General features: G+C 42.8%; 1 protein-coding gene across 2 annotated transcripts; it reads left to right on the top strand.

Annotated features, from left to right (window-relative positions):
* Positions 1-489: 489 nt before the first annotated feature.
* fez1 (fasciculation and elongation protein zeta 1 (zygin I)) lies at positions 490-18,176 on the top strand. 2 transcript variants are annotated; one of them, XM_044042766.1, is made up of 10 exons: positions 490-795; positions 4,174-4,532; positions 8,656-8,743; positions 11,658-11,744; positions 12,376-12,541; positions 14,026-14,339; positions 15,542-15,622; positions 16,797-16,872; positions 16,965-17,030; positions 17,134-18,176. In XM_044042766.1, the coding sequence occupies exons 2-10, from the start codon at positions 4,204-4,206 to the stop codon at positions 17,139-17,141; spliced, it is 1,215 nt and encodes a 404-aa protein (XP_043898701.1). In that variant the 5' UTR covers positions 490-795; positions 4,174-4,203; the 3' UTR covers positions 17,142-18,176. The 2 variants fall into 2 exon arrangements, with proteins under 2 accessions (XP_043898701.1, XP_043898700.1); XM_044042765.1 differs by having other exon boundaries at positions 17,170-18,176.
* The last annotated feature ends 207 nt before the right edge of the window (positions 18,177-18,383 follow it).

An 18,383-nucleotide genomic window follows, 5' to 3' on the forward strand; every position in this document is an offset into this window, starting at 1 on the left:
GCTAACACACATGCCAATTGTGTTAACAATTAACATGGGATTCTTTTTAGCCTTGTTTTCAGAGCTGCTATTTTTTCCTGTTTTATCCCATTTTATTATTTCACTTTGGAAATAATTTACCTATTTGATTCATTCATTAATAGCTTATTTTTTATTATTATTATCATTATTATTATTATTATTATTATTATTATTACTCCATTCAGGTGTGTGGCAGAGTGATGAATCTTCATGGTAGCTGGTGACTCCAGTGCCAGTTCATTTAAAAGTATGCACTACCTTGCCCCCCCAAAAAACCCCTCCTCCTGCTTCTCCTCATAAATACTGGGGGCCTTAATGTGTTCAAGGAAGGGTGGGAGGTAGAGAGGGAGGGAGGAGGCAAGGACAAAGGGAGAAGGAGAAGATAGAGAGGGAAGAAAGGAGGCAGGGAGGAGGAGTGGAGAGGAGAGGGGTGGTGGGCTGATGTCGTCAGAGGCCTGGCTGTGGCTCCGCGCATGCGCATCCCGAGCGAGGCTGATCGCCTATTGATTGAAAACAACGGGCTGTGGGAGGACGGACACGGGCGGCTGTGGGCTAACACGGGTGAGGGAAGGGACACAGAGCGGAGCTCGAGCCACGCTGCCATCTTTGGTCTATTCTGGACTTTGACACCTTCGTCCATTTCGCTCTGGAATGAATGTGACTGCTGCTGCTGCTGCTCGAGGGAAGAAGGCGGCTCGTATTCAGCCCGTGCTCGTCTAGAGAAGCTGCTCCGTCTTAAATCCCAGCAGCAGCGAACCACAACAAACACAGCAGGTAATCTGTCCTCTGACGGTCTTACTGTCACCTTTCATGTGTCCATGCTCCTGACCTCTCTCTGCATCATTTTCCCCCCGTTCTTGCCTTGTAACCATGGTTTCCTCCTCCATCCTCTCCATCCTCACAGCTCTCCTCTCCCTCCCCCACTCTCCTCTTTTTTTCTCTCCCCCCTTCCTCTGATGAGCTGATGACATGCACTTGCTGAGAGGATGATTTTTGATTTCAGCCTCGGACGCCTGGATGTTATTGATTTGAGTGAAAATGGCTTCACTTATATTTGTGTGGGACCAAAACAAAAAGAAAAAGAATGAATTTACAGTTATTTTTTCTCCCGCTTTATGCAGTAAATATCAATTCATACCTGCTGTGGGACAATGAGTCAGACAATGGCGATAACAGATGCGAGCATCCTATTTACATACCTGTTCCTGACACACAGAACGGGAAATACCATGTGCTGATAATCCAAAAATATTTAACCCTGGTTCGATAGAAAGAATAAATACAAAATACAAATGTGCAGTGGAGCTCTAATGAGCTGTGATTGGCTTCTCTGTCATACCTGTATCCTGGTTGAGGTCTAAAAAGAAAGCACTCACACACACTAGAGCGGCAACTTATGATTTTTATGTTTTATTATTGATAAATCTGTTATTTCCTCAATTATCTTGTCCCTCCAAATTTGATATTTTCATTCAAATGTGATAATTGTTAAATATGTTCACATTTCATGAAAATGCTGTTGGTGACATGGCTGAGAAAAAGTAATTAAAGGTGAGAGTCAATGGTTGTTCATGTCTGTGTGTTTGATACACCTGTCCACGGTGTAACCCCGCCTTTTGCCTGATGTCAACTGGGATTGGCTCCGCCCCCACGTGACCCTCATGTGCATAGGACAAAGCAGTACACGATGAATGAAAACAACAGTGGTCCAGTGGAGAATTATATTGCAAATAGTTGCATCTCAAGCTTTCTAAATAGACTCATCAGTAAGCAGAAGGACGAGAGTCTGTGCTGTCAGGACATTTCTGTCCTTGCCAAATGTTCAAGCAGCAGCAGTACATCAGCAGAGTGTCCCCCCCACCCCCCGTGGCAAGGTGACAGTCACTTTCTTACATTTCCACGTTCACATTTAACACCAAACGACCTGAACGTGGCAGTGACTGACACGGCGCTTGTCAGTCACTGCCACGTGAAGGGAAGGGATGAGAGGATAATTCATTTAATTACGTAACCGGATTAGAAAATCTGCGTGTGAGGCTAATAGTGAGTTGCATTCAACATACACAGTCACTTAGAGAAGAGAAGGGCCAGTAATGATCGTGAAAAACAATATCCGGTTGCTGCAGACAGACAGAGCAGCACTCTGCTGTGTGTTGACGCTGAGGAGAGGAAGAGAGGCTTGCACAAGCTTGTTTGGAAATGGACTCCACTGCACTTACTGTACACCAGGCCATGGTCCAGCAAACACGCAGGCCATGAAACTCAGGCCTCACTAGTGTAATTACACTGCGTCAGAAAGCTGAATTTGTCTTTAAAACTGACTGCAGCACTGAGCGCGCCAGTGACTGCACCCTTTACTTTCTGATTTATGAAATTTGATATTGTTTGTTTTTCAATCGCTGAAGGTCTTTTGCCCGCTAATGAGGAAGCATTTTAAAATCTGAAACTGAACTTTATAATCAGTCTACAGTTGGTGTAATTAGCTTTCTCTCACTATATTACATGTCTGTGAATGGAAAGTTAATTTGATTGTCAACAAACTGTGTACATATGTCCACGAGAACTGTTTACTGAGTCATTATAATCAGCAATTGATATGTATCTATGTCCTGGTTTGATGAGTGTTCAATCTGAATTAGGAGTTTAAATTTATTCTGTGGTCTCAATTCGTAATTAATTAATTTCCTACAGTTTTATCCTCTACATGGTGCTTGTGGAGCCAATCCTGGCAGACACAGGGTGAGGGGCCAGTACACAAAGAAGAACAAACTTTCACACTCACACCTATGATCAGAGGTCTGAAACTTGCGCCCTCCACAGTCAATTGCATGCATCCTGCCACTTAATATCAAGTTATAATGTGTTATTTCTGTATATTTCTCTATTAATGGATTCATTATGCATCATAAACATGTTAATTTTCTGAACTAGTTAATGATCCATATCTAAACAAAACCTTTTATTTTGAAATGACGTGAAATATCATCGTAAATGTAAATTCTCAAAACTTTTGACTATTTTTTCCCCCAACTGACCAAACTAAGACACTCAGGTTCCTTGAGTACACAGGGAGAACGGGGTCTTACTGGGATTCAAACCAGTGACCTTCTTGCTGTGAGGCAAAAATGCTAGCCCCTGCAACAACGTGTGACCTATTATGTTATTATTTTAAGTAATAACTATATATTATGATTATTATTCAGTACAAAAAAGGTTTTAATGTTGTGAACATAGGAACACAAACATCCTGGTTTTTGTATAAAACATTAAGAATTTTCTGGGAGACACTTCAATGTTATTTTTTAAACTTGCCATAACTTTTACAAACATAATAATCATGTGTGCATATTTCATCACTTGTTTTATTATTTATTATGAAGTATTCTTGTAAAATACATAATTTTTACAGACTTAGACAAACTGATAAAGCTAAAGTTTGATTACACTGCTTTATTTTCCCCCACAGTTAAGCAAGCTGGATTATTGGACTGAATAGCTAAATACCCAGGGGAAGTTATAAAATATCAGATACTCAATAAAAGTACAACTCCCTGGGCCTCCTTGTTGTGTTTTTGTCAGGTTTTATATTTTTCTATTCAGCTGTGTCCACGTTTAAATCCGACATACGCGCTTGCATTTACGCATCCGATGAAATTGAGTGAAGATTAAAATAAATACATCCATTAAAAGTCTATTCCCATAAAGAAACCATTGACCTGGATTACGAATTAATGTGACACATGGTGACAAATTTTCCTGCAGTTTCATGTCCCACAATCTTGGTCACCTCATCACTTAATTCCCAATAGCAGTACTTAATTAACTGTGCTTTACTAGTTAAGCCAAGTAGTTGTGCTCCCTGTGGGACCTGGTCCCCTTCTGGCTCATTTACTTGCAGCTCCTCTTTGTCTAGACAAGATGGTGCCATTCCAGATGAGGTGATGTTGGTGTGATTTAGGAGACGGCAGATAAATTCCTCCGGGAATCGAGCAAATGGGGATCAATTCAAATCACAAAAGACTTTTTTGTGCTTTGATTTATGTGGACATTTGCTGCAGCAGTGTCATTGTCCAATCAAGTAAATGCTGATTAGACTTCACACATGGGTTCTATTTGCTTCTAACACTCTTGCTGCCACTCTGTTCCACTCAGGGCTCGGACACTAACCTGTCAGGGGAAATCATGGAAGCCCCGCTGGTGTGTTTGGATGAAGAGTTTGAGGATCTCCGGCCGTGTCGCATGGATGAGCTGGACCATCCGTCCCCGGATCACTCCTCCTACTCCACCACCTCCACCACCGTCCCACTGGCCTCCATCACCCGGGAAGAGTTCTCCGAGTTGGAGAACTTCTCCGAGATGATGAGCTTCAAGTCGATGGAGGATCTGGTCAACGAGTTTGACGAGAAGCTCAACGTCTGCTTCCACAACTACAACACCAAGACGGAGGTTCTGGCACCGATACGCAATCAGTCACACAACCAGGAGGATGAGGAGCAGCTGCAGGATGAAGAGTGAGTCCGCACTGTTGATTTTGTGTGACGCTAAAGTGTGTGTGAAGCTGCAAATGGAGTGCTCCTCCCTAGTCATATTTGCAGGTAACGTACCAGTGAATACATACGAGAATTCAGTAGGAAAACAACATATATCTCAAGGGATTAAGGCTGCAACTAACGATTATTTTCATAGTCGTAGGTTCACTGAGTAATTGTTTGGCCCATAAAATGTCAGAAAATGTTGAAAAAATATTTATATATCAAATGATGATATTCTCAGTTGTCCACGAACCAAAAGAATTCACTTTTAAAATGATTTAGAGAAAGGAAAAGGAAAGAGGAAGAAACCAGACAACACTCAAAATACTGATAATAATGACTGATAATCAAAATAGTTGACGATTAATTTAGTAATCAATTAATAAATGATTCATTTAGTAATTGTTTCAGCCCTACAAGGGATAGAGGCAACATGGAGGGAGATGATCCTCTGTGGGGACACCTATAGCCGAGAGAAGATGACAAGAATTGCAAGAAAAATTCCAAATACCGTGGCTAATAAAAGGAGCACAAAGTGACATCATGAAACACCACAGGCAGACCGTGCGAGCACACGGAGCAGAAGCTAATCTTTCGGCTCTTTATGTTAATCACACGTATGCATTCTCGCTCATTACAGCACAAACTCGGGGCCAAAACAGTGGCTCAGCTGCCCAGCATGACATACATGACAAAAGCCAGCTTATGTACACAGGCAGGCTGCAGACATCACACACAACTAACCAATCAGCAGCCTGGCCCCACCCTCACCAGCTGACCTGCACGCTGAATTATTCAGTGTGCAGCTTCGTGCACCTCAGTCGGATTTGGCTCGGAGCTTCTGCCTCTGCCGTCCTATTCGCCGCTTATCCTACGTGTTCTTTTATTGAGTTATTTATTTATTCGTTTTTGAAACGCAGGCGTCGACACACTTTGGGTATGAATAGAAAAGGCTAAAAATAGCTCATTAAGTAGCCCATTAAGAAGAGTGTGAGGAGAGAAAGCATCACATGTTTTGTTTTTTGCAGACAACATGAAATTGGCTGGTAAATATGAGCCTGTGCTAATGACGAACACAGTGTGACACACACTCACACATGTCTGTGGGTGGGGGAGTTTGTACCACACTAATCTGCATAATAAAAAAAACCAAATGCCTTAACCTGACGTGTTATGGCACACATAAAGGAACAGAATAGATATAGTCCAGTCCAAAAACCATGTGTTCCAATCTTTCCTGGAGTCTTTGTTCCTGGAACAATGACTCATTGTTCCTTCTTTTTTTCAGCACAATCCATCACAATTCTCAACAGTCCAGTCTGTGTGACTAAATCGTTATTCGGCCTAACCAAGGCCTTTTTTGCTAACCTTAACTATCAACAGTTAACCTTAACCTAAGCACAACTCAAATCATAGCTCTAAACTTGGGGTTCTGCCATATTAGGGCCAGGTTTTGGTCTCCATGTGGACTACTCGTCCTGACAAGGTCAGTGTTTATGCCAGAAAAGGTTCTTAATAGGCAGCAAATACAAGAGCACACACGCTAGCCCCTTACCCCATCCTTAACCACCACAACTAAATGCCTAACCTTAACCCATTTCTAACGCTTACCCAAAAACCAAGTCTTAACCTGATAGAATGTGAGGACCAGGTTTATTATACCAGTGTTTCCCAACACACCTGATTCAGATGAACAGCTCATTATCAGGCTTCTGCAGAGCTTGACGAGCTGTTCATCTGCATCAGGTGTGTTGTACACACACACACACACACACACACAGAATGCGATCCGCTATTAATAGAGGGATCCGACTGATGCTGATTACAGGAAAACATACAGTGTCCGTTCATTGAAGCCTGGATTTTAAATAACAAAGTCTGCATCTCCACGCAGAACAAACAACAACATTAAATCTCAAACTCATTTCAGCTTAAACCCGGAGAACATGAGTGAGTGGAGCAGTGAGTGGAGATGAGGCAGAGATGATTCTCTTCAGTGGCTGAAGGCCAGCGAACGCAGCAGGACAGCTTTGTAAAATGGAGCTTGACCAAACATTGCCTCTATATCACGCACGCAGCATGTGCTGTTCATGTGTTGTTGTTTGTACTGTGGTGATATATTCATGTGATGACCATAATGCCTTCTAGTAAATTTGACTATAACACATTTATCATATTTCTTTACCTCGTTACTGAGGTCTCATCACTATCTCTGAAATTAAAAACCAAAGATTTTAAAAACTAGGAATCCTGCACTGCTATTTATAACTCCACCAACTGCTGCTTAGTGTAGCACAGGCCAGTGACTCATTCTGCTTTGAAAAGTGAAGTCCTGGAATTAGGATGGAATTAGCCACCAGGGTGCAACTCCACTGGTTGGAAATTCTCTGGAAATGTAGCCTAATTTGCACTCGATTTATAACATCAGTAAACCTTCCTGAGGAGTTAATGGTCTCACTCGCTAGTTTTTGGATTTTTTAAAGTTGTGTTCCCCATTCTGTAGCTGTAAAGATGTTTACATTGGCTAAAAACATTGTGGTCTGAATCGGCAACCTCCGTAGAGCTGATATAAATGCAAGAAGCTCGTCCTGGTGTGATGAAAAATAACAATTCATACAATCAGGTAATTGTAGACTTAAAAACGTAAAACATTACATATTTCTATTCTCTTATCTTCATTTCTGCCAAATAAAAATAATTGTACCCTAGATTTTACACACTGTACCTTTGATGGTCAAAGGTACAGTGGTCAGCTGTAACCTAATCAGATGTCTAATGAGTGAGAACCAGTGACAGTTGCACAGGTGTGCTGAGCCTTTAAGAATGACATGATTCAACAGCTTTCAGTTCAGCCTTAACTAATATAAACTGTTAAACTACTTATCTCTAAACCATAGGCTGCATAAAAAAGGATGTAGTCTATGGTTATGTTGTTAAAGTCTATGTAAACTTGGATTCTCTTGAAATACCATCTGTGGATGACTTAACTGGTTAGTATTTAAATCCACAAACATGCTATAGCATGTTTTAGCCGTAACATGATTTCCTCAAAAATGATGATCCTAATAGATAATGAATGGATTTTAGATTCTCTCAGTCAGGTTCAACCTTCCCTACTCTTCCAAATACGGTTACTTCTGGTTACTAGTTCAAGGAACGGGCCAAAAATACTAAACCCAAGGATTCGAAAAGGCAGCTCACAGACAAAGGTCATTTCATTCCAACTGTTTAAATTGCTCCATGCTGAAGAAAACAAGTCAAAACAGAAGAGCAAACAAACAATTGTTATCCACCACCTTCCACTGAATGCAAAGTAGTTACAAAACAAAACATCGAGGATAACATAGCAGTTAAATGATCATGTATACCATTTTACTACATTGTTATTTCTTAGTTTCGTGTGTATTGAAACTTGTTAGCCTAGTGTTTGTGCTGCTTGCTCACATCCATGGCCCACAGTCACGTCTGATGAGGTAAGCAGCGAGCTGAATGGCGTCCTCTGTGTGAGCGGGTGTGGGCAGTGCCACTGTGAGCAGGGCAGCGGGCCTGAGCCAACCTCGGCCTGGAATCAGCAGGAGGAAACACAAAAGCCTCCCAGACAAAGGAGACTTCTCGTCTCAGTTTGTGTCTGTGTGTGTGTCACTGCTGCGCAGACAGACGTGCGCTTCCCTGCGTCTAAAGACAAGTGGCACAATGATGTGAGAAGCTTTATCTAACTCTCTGCTAAGGACACCTTTTAACAAGTAGTAAGCCATGCTTCTTTTCTTTCTTTTTTGTTCTTTCTGTTGCGCATTGTTGCTCCGCAGCCTCCAGCTCTGTACATTGAGCGTCATCATTGACTCAGTGCACTGAAATATTGACTTAGTTGCAGGCTGCTGAAGACAGGGCTGGGCAAACTGCTTTCTTATATGCAGGCACACATAACAACACAGCAGAATCTGCTCTAATGATGTTATATAACTGTCTAACTACATCGTTAAAAGCTTATCATCTAAAAATCCTTCAATGCTAAGGCCAAATATTGTGCTTTCTCTGAATTTGTACTTTTTTTTTTTTTTTAAATATCGGTAGTTAAGTGTATGTTTGTGTGTATTTTTTACAGTGTGTGGGACGCTCTAACTGATAACTACATCTCCACTTGGGACGGCCCAGACTCTGAGGGACTCAACGGCAACCTTTCTGACCAGGAGGTACAAGTCACCCACTTCTTTCTACGTGCTTTAGATCTATACATCTATAAATTCATTTTTGATTTTTTATTGTAACCTAAGCTACATGTATTATAAACCTGATTTTTCTTTGCTGACAAGCTGTATTATACTATGTAAACACGTGATTACTGGTTACTCTTCTTCTGGTTTTTTTGGGGTAGTTTTTCCTCACCTCACCTTAAAGGTTGTTAAGCACTATGAGACAAATTTGTGACGATGGCTCTGCAAATGAGACCAGAACCATGAGCGCTTTGTTTTTCGTGCTGAAGCAGCAAACCCGCGTCGTTCTCTCCGAGCCTTAATCACATGCTGACACTCTAAGACACGCCTGGCCGGCCTTGACCACTCGGCTGTTCAGCAGACATCTTCTTTCCCCCCCCCTTCCCTCCTTTAATTGGCTGTCACATATAACCAGACAGCAGGTACTTCACAGTCCAGGCCACATTTAGGCTGCTCAAGGCCAGAGCAGACGTTTTCTTTCCAGAGTAAGACGCTTGTTGTGAGATTATACCACACTTAGCTCTCCTATATTTAAACGTGTATATATATAATATATAAAAGTATACTACATGTAATAATATATGCAATTATGTAATAAAATGTGTAATAATGTAAAACAATACAGGCCATAGGGGTGGGAACCGGGCGCAGCAGCCTTAGCAAAGAAGCCCAGACACTCCTCTCCTTAGCCACCTCTACCAGCTCCTCTGGGGGGGTTTCCAAGGCGTTCCCAGGCCAGGCTGAGTGATATAATCCCTCCAGTATGTCCTGGGTCGGCCCTGGGGTCTCCTCCCAGAAGGACATGCATCCTAACCAGATGCCCAAACTACCTCAGGCTGGCTCCTCTCGACGTGGAGGAGCAGCAGTTCCAATCTGAGCCCGCCCCTGCGGAGGAAGCTAATTTCAGCTGCCTGTATTTGCAATCTTATTCTTTCGGTTATTACCCAAAGTTCATGCCTATAGATGAGGTAAACCGAGATTTTTGTCCTTTCGGCTTAGCTCCTTTTTCACCACACCGCATCACTGCAGACATTGTCCCAATCCGCCTGTCGATCTCCCGCTCCATCCTTCCCTCATCCGTGAAAGAGACCCCAAGATACTTAAACTCCTCCCCTTGAGGCAGGACTTCTCCCCCTACCCGGAGTGGGCAATCCCCCCTTTTCCAGCAGAGAACCATGACCTCGGACTTGGAGGTGCTGATCCTCATCCCAACCTCTTCACACTCGGCTGCAAACCTACCCAGCAACCGCCGGAGGTTGTGGTTTGATGAAGCTAAGAGGACCAAATCATCTCACCCTCCACCTCACCCCTGCGTCTATAAGTTTCTGTTCATAAAAGTTATGAACAAAATCGGTGGCAACGTGCAGCCCTCATTAGGAACAGTTCTGACTTACGGCCGGATACGCGAAACCAGACTCGCACTCCTTCCATACAGGGACTGAATGGCACGTAGAAAGGGGCCATCCATGAAGTTGTCCTATTTATTTCATGTGGATCGTTTTAGCAAAATAACAGACGACAGAACTTTTTCTGAACTGTCTCACTGTTGTTCTATCAAAAAAAACCTTCACTGATCTGCACAGGAATCCGTCAACAGGAAATACTGTACACGACTAGAGAGATGGCAGGATCCCCTCTAAGCTTGTTGTAAGTCATTCTCTTGGCCACTGCGACAGGGGTGCTCACAGAAACAGTTGAAATCTGTTTATTACCCATTTAACAATACTAGCACTTATAAATACACAAGTATTTAATGGAAAAATCTGTGCAGAACCAGTGTCGAAACAGCAATTTAACATTAAATGAGTCTTAATCCCTGAAGGTAAACTAAATAAAGAGTCAGGTAGCAGTAATTAAGGAGGAACTTTATAACTCCATGATCACAGAGGGAAAGGACATCCTGTGGTTTTCAGAACAGTCTCGAGCTGAACAGGTGCACGAACAACACAACATAACCCCTCTTCCCTGCGACTGTAGCTCCATTCTTAAGACTGGGCCGGGTTCTCTGGATCACTTTGTTTTGGCTGTTGTTGTTGGTTACCATCGGGCCACTCTCCTGGCAAATGTTGCTGACCACCACAGACGCATAAAACATCCACACAGACATTGCCAGACACAAAGTGGGACAGAAAAGAGCTGACACTGGACAGAGTTCCTGATGGATTTGTGCTATCTCCACCATCCTGAAGCTCAAACGGCTCCTTTGCTTTTGCTGATGCTGAGCTCCAGGTGTTTTTAATTCTCTCAACTCAAACTGTGTTCTGTAGCAGACACGGGTGAATTACAATATTAATGTCAAGTGGACCATATTGGACCTTACTGGAGTGACAGAATGCAGAAACTATGAAACGGCATTGACATTAATTTTGTGGATGTTTGGTCGTAAAGCAAAGTACTGGCCGTGCTGACCTTTCCACGCGGTGATGTCGCTAGATTAATGTCAGAGGAGCGTCGACGTGATTTAGGTTCATCTTCAGAGGATAGAGATCATCCGCCGGGCGCCGTAAATATCTGTTAAACATTTCTTTAATCCGTCTAACATGGATTTGTGTCCTCAGTTTAAAGTCTTGGCAACATTTCCAATCCGTGACCCACTTTATGTTACAGTTTAATGCACCCGTCTAAACCACATGGAGGAGAATTATTGCAAATGAGTTAATTAGTGGAGTATTAACTACTGAAATGATTTCACAAAGGGAGTAGATGATTGGAACAGACAGTGTTTAATAATGCAAATAGTTCCGCTCTCATTCCCAGACAGTGATCAAAAATTTATTTTAATTTAGTTTAGTATTCCTCTGCAGAAAAGCACATTTGAATCTTTAGCCTCCTTTTCTTATATTTTGTTTTTTTTAAGGTTAAATGCTCTAATGTTTCCCTCAATATTCTGCAGATCCATGAAAAAGATGAGGAGGAGATGAATGAGAAGAATGACAACACCAAATGCCTGAATGACGACCCTCTTATCACAGCTGATCAGGTATGAGCGTATGGGGCTGACACAAAAACCCTTAATGTGCTACTACTTAATGTATACTTAAGGAGATTCTTAAGGGTCAGAGCCATCAAGACAAAACAGCAAGGTTTTAAAAAGGAACTCAAACTTTGTGGAAATCTCCCTAAAGCCTTTTGAGATTTTGTACAAACACGGGGGTGATTTATAAGGGCAATACTGCACATTAGGAAGTCTGATCATCCGCTGTAAATGGCTGGAAAGTCCTGTGAAAGGGTTTATCTATCACAGAGCAATCTGTCCTGTCCTGTTCTGAGGTTGGCAGAAACACTTGACTTAGTCACACTGCACACAAGGATCGCTTTACACAGTACGACCGAATAGATCAGTAATAAACGTAAAAGGTTTCGAGACATCCAAGAGTTTACTTCTACAAGATGTAAAAGACAACACTCTGTCATGACAAGTGGAGGGTTGGACTGTTGCTCGAACATATGGCTGACATTTGAACACATGCCAAGATCCAACTCAGGCTGCCAGAGCCTGTGCTAAGTCCACTTCAAGCTCTTAAAGGCTCCACTCCACTGATAAAGAGATAGTAATGAATGAATGTCTACTGACTGTCCTTCCATCTTCCACCCTCTCCTCCCCTCCTAAGGTAATTGAGGAGATAGTGGAGATGATGGAGAATTCTCCTGACCCTGGTGAGACTGAGGAAGAGGATGAGGAGGAGAGCAGCCACTGCTCCTCCAGGACCAGTCCCTCCCTGCTGGAGGAGATCAGGCAGCTGTCGCAGGCCTCAAATAACAACTGCTCCTATGAAGGTAGGAGGTAGCAGATGTTTATAAGTCATTTTGTTCACTGCTACTATTTTCCCAGTTAGTCCGGGATGTGATTGGAGATTGGCAGCATTCCTGACAGACCCCAGTTCCCTATAAACAGCAGAGATAGACATTTGCCATAGGATGGGCATCAAAAAGAATTTATTATTAATTATCCATCCATCCATCTTCTACCCCTTATTTGAGGTGGGGTCGTAGGGGTAGTAGCTTGAGCAGAGAAGCCCAGACTTCCCCCTCCCCGGCCACTTTGTCCAGCTCTTCCAGGGGAATCTCGAGATGGACTCCTCAGGTGTTCCTGGAGGCATCCCAGCCAGATGCAGAGGAGTAGTGGATGACCAAGCTTCTCACCCTATCACTAAGGGAGAGCCCAGACACCCTGCGGAGGAAACCCATTTTGGCTGCTTGTATCAGAGATTTCGTTCTTTCTGTCACTACCCACAGCTCGTGACCATAGGTGAGGGTAGGAAAGTAGATTGACCGGTAAATTGCGAGCTTTGCCTTTTGGCTCAGCTTCTTCTTCACCAAGACAGACCAATACAGAGCCCACATTACTGCTGACGCTGCACCAATCCGCCTATCAATCTCCCGTTCAATTCTTCCCTCACTCGTGAACAAGACCCTGAGATACTTAAACTCCTCCACTTGGGGCAGGATCTCACTCCTGACACGGAGAGGGCATTTCACCCTTTTCCGGCTTAGGACCATGGTCTTGGATTTGGAGGTGCTGATTCTCATCCTAGCCGCTTTACACTCGGCTGCAAACTGCTCCAGCAAGAGTTAAAGATCACGGTCCAATGAAGCAAACAGGATTGCATCATCCGCAAAAAGCAGAGACCCAATCCTGAGTCCATCAAACCGGACTCCCTCAATGCCCTGGCTGTGTCTAGAAATCAGTGAAAGTCTAACCCTCACTGGAAATGAATACAACTTACTGCCTTATCAAGGGGTCTGGTACCCCATACTCCTGGAGCACTCCCCACAGAACTCACAGGTAGACTGGTTGGGCAAAAACCACAACTACTCCACCTGAATCCGAGGTTCGATGACCCAATGGACCCTCCTCTTCGGGACCCTCGGATAGTGGAGTAGGAAAAAGAGCTTCATGAATGTGTTATAGATAATAAGCAGAGGGCAGACAATAACTTTGTTTAAAGCTAACATTTTGAGTGATAAATAGTGAACTCATTGCACTTCCTGTGACTATTTCAAGATAAAGGTCTGTGTGTTTTCATCACATGAATGCTTTTATTGTGAAGATGCAGCAATAGGAACTAAGTAACACCTGCCATCTCATCTTATGCCTTGTGTAAGTGGTAACTAGTAAAGCTGCTGTGTTTGGTCACAGATTATTGCTTCAGTACTGACTTGACAGTAGTGTGATTATATGTGTATAATTACATTAATAGCATTAGTGGAACAAATGAAACCATTAGCAGTATAACAGCCACGCTTGTCCCTCCTTGCAGGCCTGGACCTGATGCCCAGCTCAGCCCTGGTGGAGCTGCTGCACCGGGTGGAGGCCACCATCCGCGAGTTCTCAGAGGAGCTGGTGAGCCAGCTGGCCCGGCGCGAGGAGCTGGAGTTTGAGAAGGAAGTGAAGAACACGTTCATCACAGCCCTGATGGAGGTGCAGAACAGGCAGAAGGAGCAGCAAGCGAGCAGCAAGCGCAGGCGCCGGGACAAAGCCATGAGCCTGCAGGGGGGAGGCACGCAGCCCGTGAACGGGGGGAACACAACCTCCACAGGACGTACGGAGAAAACGGGGAGCATGCCTGTCAAGGTGAGTGGCAGTGGTGGATGTTAATGCTCTCCGTGTGAATGATTATTGTCTATGTGCTGTAATTTTTTGCTCCTTTCACTCATTATTTCCCACAAATTTGTGCCACTACACCAGAGTTAATGATGCAAAAATGCTTATTTCTGCCCTCCATTATTCATTCTTCCTACTCCCTCCCACTGACTGTTAGCGTAATGGCTCTCAGGTCCATTAGCTTCTAAAGTGTCTTCCAGGAAAGATCCTAAAGTGCAGGTGACCCATTGTTGTCTTCATACAGAAACACAGAGAGACTCTAATGGACTGTAAATCACAGCAGCAGTGTTGGTAAATCCTGGATACCTGTGGCTGCATTACTGATGTAATGTAATGACCAAATGATGCAGAAGCACTATCTACATGTATCATCTATGGGATCAGGCACTAATGTTGGACGAGAAAGGCCTGGCTCACAATCTCTGTTACAGTTCATCCCGAAGGTGCTCGATGGGGTTGAGGTCAGGGTTCTGTGCTGGGCCGGTCAAGTTCTTCCAAACCGAACTCAAAGTCAAACCATGTCTTTATAGTTTATAGTTGCTCTGTGCACTGGGGGACAATTATGTTGGACCAGAAAAGGGCCTTCCTCAAACTGTTGACACAAAGTTGGAAGCATAGCATTGTCCAAAATGGCCTAGACCAAAATCTGACTTAAACATCTTAATTTAATACAAAAAGGCAATAAAAGCCAAGGATAGAGTTGGCACATGCTTCAGCAGAACAGGTTACAAATAAAAAGCAAGATACAACATCCAACCAATCATAATCCATAGCTGGCTGTAAGTTTTAAGGTGAAATACAGATATGGAACTGTTAATCCTTAGCAAGTCAAATCAGCCAAAGATACTTTTATAACTGTGACTGTTGTTTTGATAAAGGGACTTTTGTAAGAATTGTAAGGTTATTACGAGTATTAGTGCCACGCATGAAGACGTTAATCTGGACATGTCGACATTTAAACTCTGCATATGTGGATTAATCTCGAAAATTTCGAGAATTAAATTGGAATATCATGTAGAGATTTAAGTCGACATTTCTCTCTGTTCAGTGAAATTACCAACCACACACTGTTCTGATTCAGTGGCAGCTTCTGTTACTTCTGTTGAGTGACTGATAGCATTACACTGTAATAATGCTCTGTATGTCTGTGTTTGTGTTCTTCAACGTTGCAGCGTTTCAGCATGGAAGGACTGTCCAGCATCCTGCAGACAGGCATCAGACAGACATTTGGAAGCACAGGCAATGACAAACAGGTAAATATTTCAAAATATTGTCAAAACAAATGTGATTTACAAATTGCATAACTGTATCTTGTAGAGCTGCATCTGTTTTGGTCCAAAAAACACGAACTCAGCTGCTGCTGCTGCTGCGGCGGCGGCTGCACCACCTTTACTCACACCACTGCCTCAGTCCAGTATGCGGTTGAGGTCACAAACACAGTGTGTACTGTAACATGATCTCTGCTGATAGAGGGAGAAATAATGCTGGGGAATGATACACTGCGAGAAAGGTGCCTGCCTTTTTTATGCCCTTCATTCTGATCTAGGACGCTTTAAAACTGACCCACCCAGATTTACTGTAGATCCATGTAAAGATAAAGTCTTTGAGAGTTGTGAGCTATTTATTCATTTATTGTAATGCATTCATGTACAATATCAGAGTTTGGAGAGTGATTATTGAGTGCATTTTCATCATTTTAATTAATGATTCATGATAATTAATGTAGAGCACCCCTCTGCTGCTGCTAATGAGCCACTGATTTGAAACAGGTGTGTTGGGGCAGGTATAAAACACACATGGCAGTGAGCCCACAGGGCCTGCATTGTTCAGAAACACTGATGTAGAGAGTTTGTTGATGTTTTTTTTAGCATTTTGGGAACTATTCTTTTACTTCCAGGAGCTTGTCTTAGTTTACAGTTTGAAAACAGGAGGAAACAGCTTACCTTAAGCCGAGGGGAAAAAAAGAAATCCACACCACAGCAGCGTTTAGCGGAGTGTATTATCATTATTATTTGTTTTGCTTAATCCGTGCTGGATGTATTGCAGGACAAAATGCTCAATTCACTGTTTTTATGTAGCACTTCCATTCAAGGAGCTTCACATTACAGATCGCTCTTTCATGCAGTGCTTCTATATCTATCACTCACTGAGAGCACACACACACACACACACACACCAGGATTCATTTCAACATCCCACCAACCCTCTTATCAGTGGACAGCCTGCTCTTACTCCTCAGTCCTCCCTGCTTAGTAGTTATTAAAGCACATATCTATATACTGTATATGTGTACATTTGGTGGAGTGAGTGTTGAAATATTGCTTTACATCCAAGTGCTATCACTTATTTCTACATAAATAAGCCCACTTGTCTTATTAAATCTCCCCCAAAATGTTTCTGTTAAACCATCCAAACGTTTCCTTCCAGTATCTGAACACAGTTATTCCATATGAGAAGAACGCCTCCCCTCCGTCTGTGGACGACCTGCAGATGCTCACAAAAAGTGAGTGTTTTATCTTTTTTTTTATTATTATTTAAAAAAAGACGTGTATGTCCAGAGCTGACACCTTTTTCATCTTTATCTTTACCACTTAGTTCTTTATGCCATGAAGGAGGACAGTGAGAAGGTTCCCACACTGCTAACTGACTACATACTGAAAGGTAAACACTGCTTTTAATACCCAGTGCAGGAGGCTTTTAAATTGAATTTCTTGATTTTAGCCTGATGTTTTTATACTTTAAATATGTTTGTCTCATCCCACAGAGACGTAACATGACCCTCCTCTGTTTCCTCCTCCAGTCTTGTGTCCCACCTAAAGCACTGGTGCGGGGCCGGTGGCCACAGTGTGACGGAGCGTCCTCCTCCTCCTCCAGCCGAGGGGCCTTATAGTGACCCTCCTCTCACCTCTGGCCCGTGCTGCATGACCCCTTTTATCATTATCAACCATGGATCCTCACCATCGACATTATCGTGTTCACCTCAACTACTCGACTACTGCCTTTTGCTGAGCTCACCTTCTTCTCCCCCCCCACCCTTTCCTACACATTCAAGTTCAGGGCCAGACCCCAAAATGGCCGCCGTCTAAACACTAAAATGGGGGCCCATCGCTGCCCATTTTAAAGGACTTCACTAACGGAGCATGACACGCTGTTACTGATCGCAAGACCTCTTTGGTACAGGGATATGATGTCATCACTGCTTTTCTTTTCCCTTTTCCATTTTCTCTTTTGTTTCTTCTAACAAGAGTTTCAGTGTTGCCAAGTCTTTTTCTCACCAATCGACTGACCTCATTACCACAGCCGATCATTGGTCAGCGATTTATGTTTCAGACGAAAAAACAAACAAAACACGCTCAAAGAATTCATTTGAATACAAAAGCCATGCACCTTTTTTCTGCCAACTTAGTACTGTAGCGCCATGTTAATACCAACGAACAACTATTACGGGTGCAGTGCATTACAAAGCTACTTTTTCTTTTTGTTTATCTTTTTAACGTCTGATATCCAGTGCTCTTCTGATTTTTGTAAAGTAATTTTTCTTATTTGTATCTGAATACTTGATATAAACTCTCTTGTTGTTGGTTTTTTTCGATTTACTGCCACCAGAGGGACCGTCCTCTGTGTGTTCCATCCTGTTCAGACACGCAGAGTATGTGTATTACTTGGATTTATCATCCCCACAGTGAGACAGGCTCATTCCAATAAAGGCGTGCATATTTGCATATTGGCATATTTATGACTTCCTTTGCGCCATGTACGTGAATGTTACATCGCTAATCGCAAGATTCTAATAAACGTTCTGCCCGAGTGGTGTGTTCACGTGTGCTTTCTTCAAAACAATTCACGACATAACTCAAAAAATGACTCAACTTTGCAAGATTTAGTCAAAGATCATGAGTCAATAAAAGAATTTGATGTTTTAGATGAAGAATTGAGCAGAAAAGTTGCTTCCTTGTTCGTGATTGACACATTTTGTGAATGAGTACAATCTTCATTTTCACAAACAAATAAAAC

The sequence above is a fragment of the Solea senegalensis genome, linkage group LG13 (assembly GCF_019176455.1).
Source record: "Solea senegalensis isolate Sse05_10M linkage group LG13, IFAPA_SoseM_1, whole genome shotgun sequence".
NCBI lineage: Eukaryota > Metazoa > Chordata > Actinopteri > Pleuronectiformes > Soleidae > Solea > Solea senegalensis.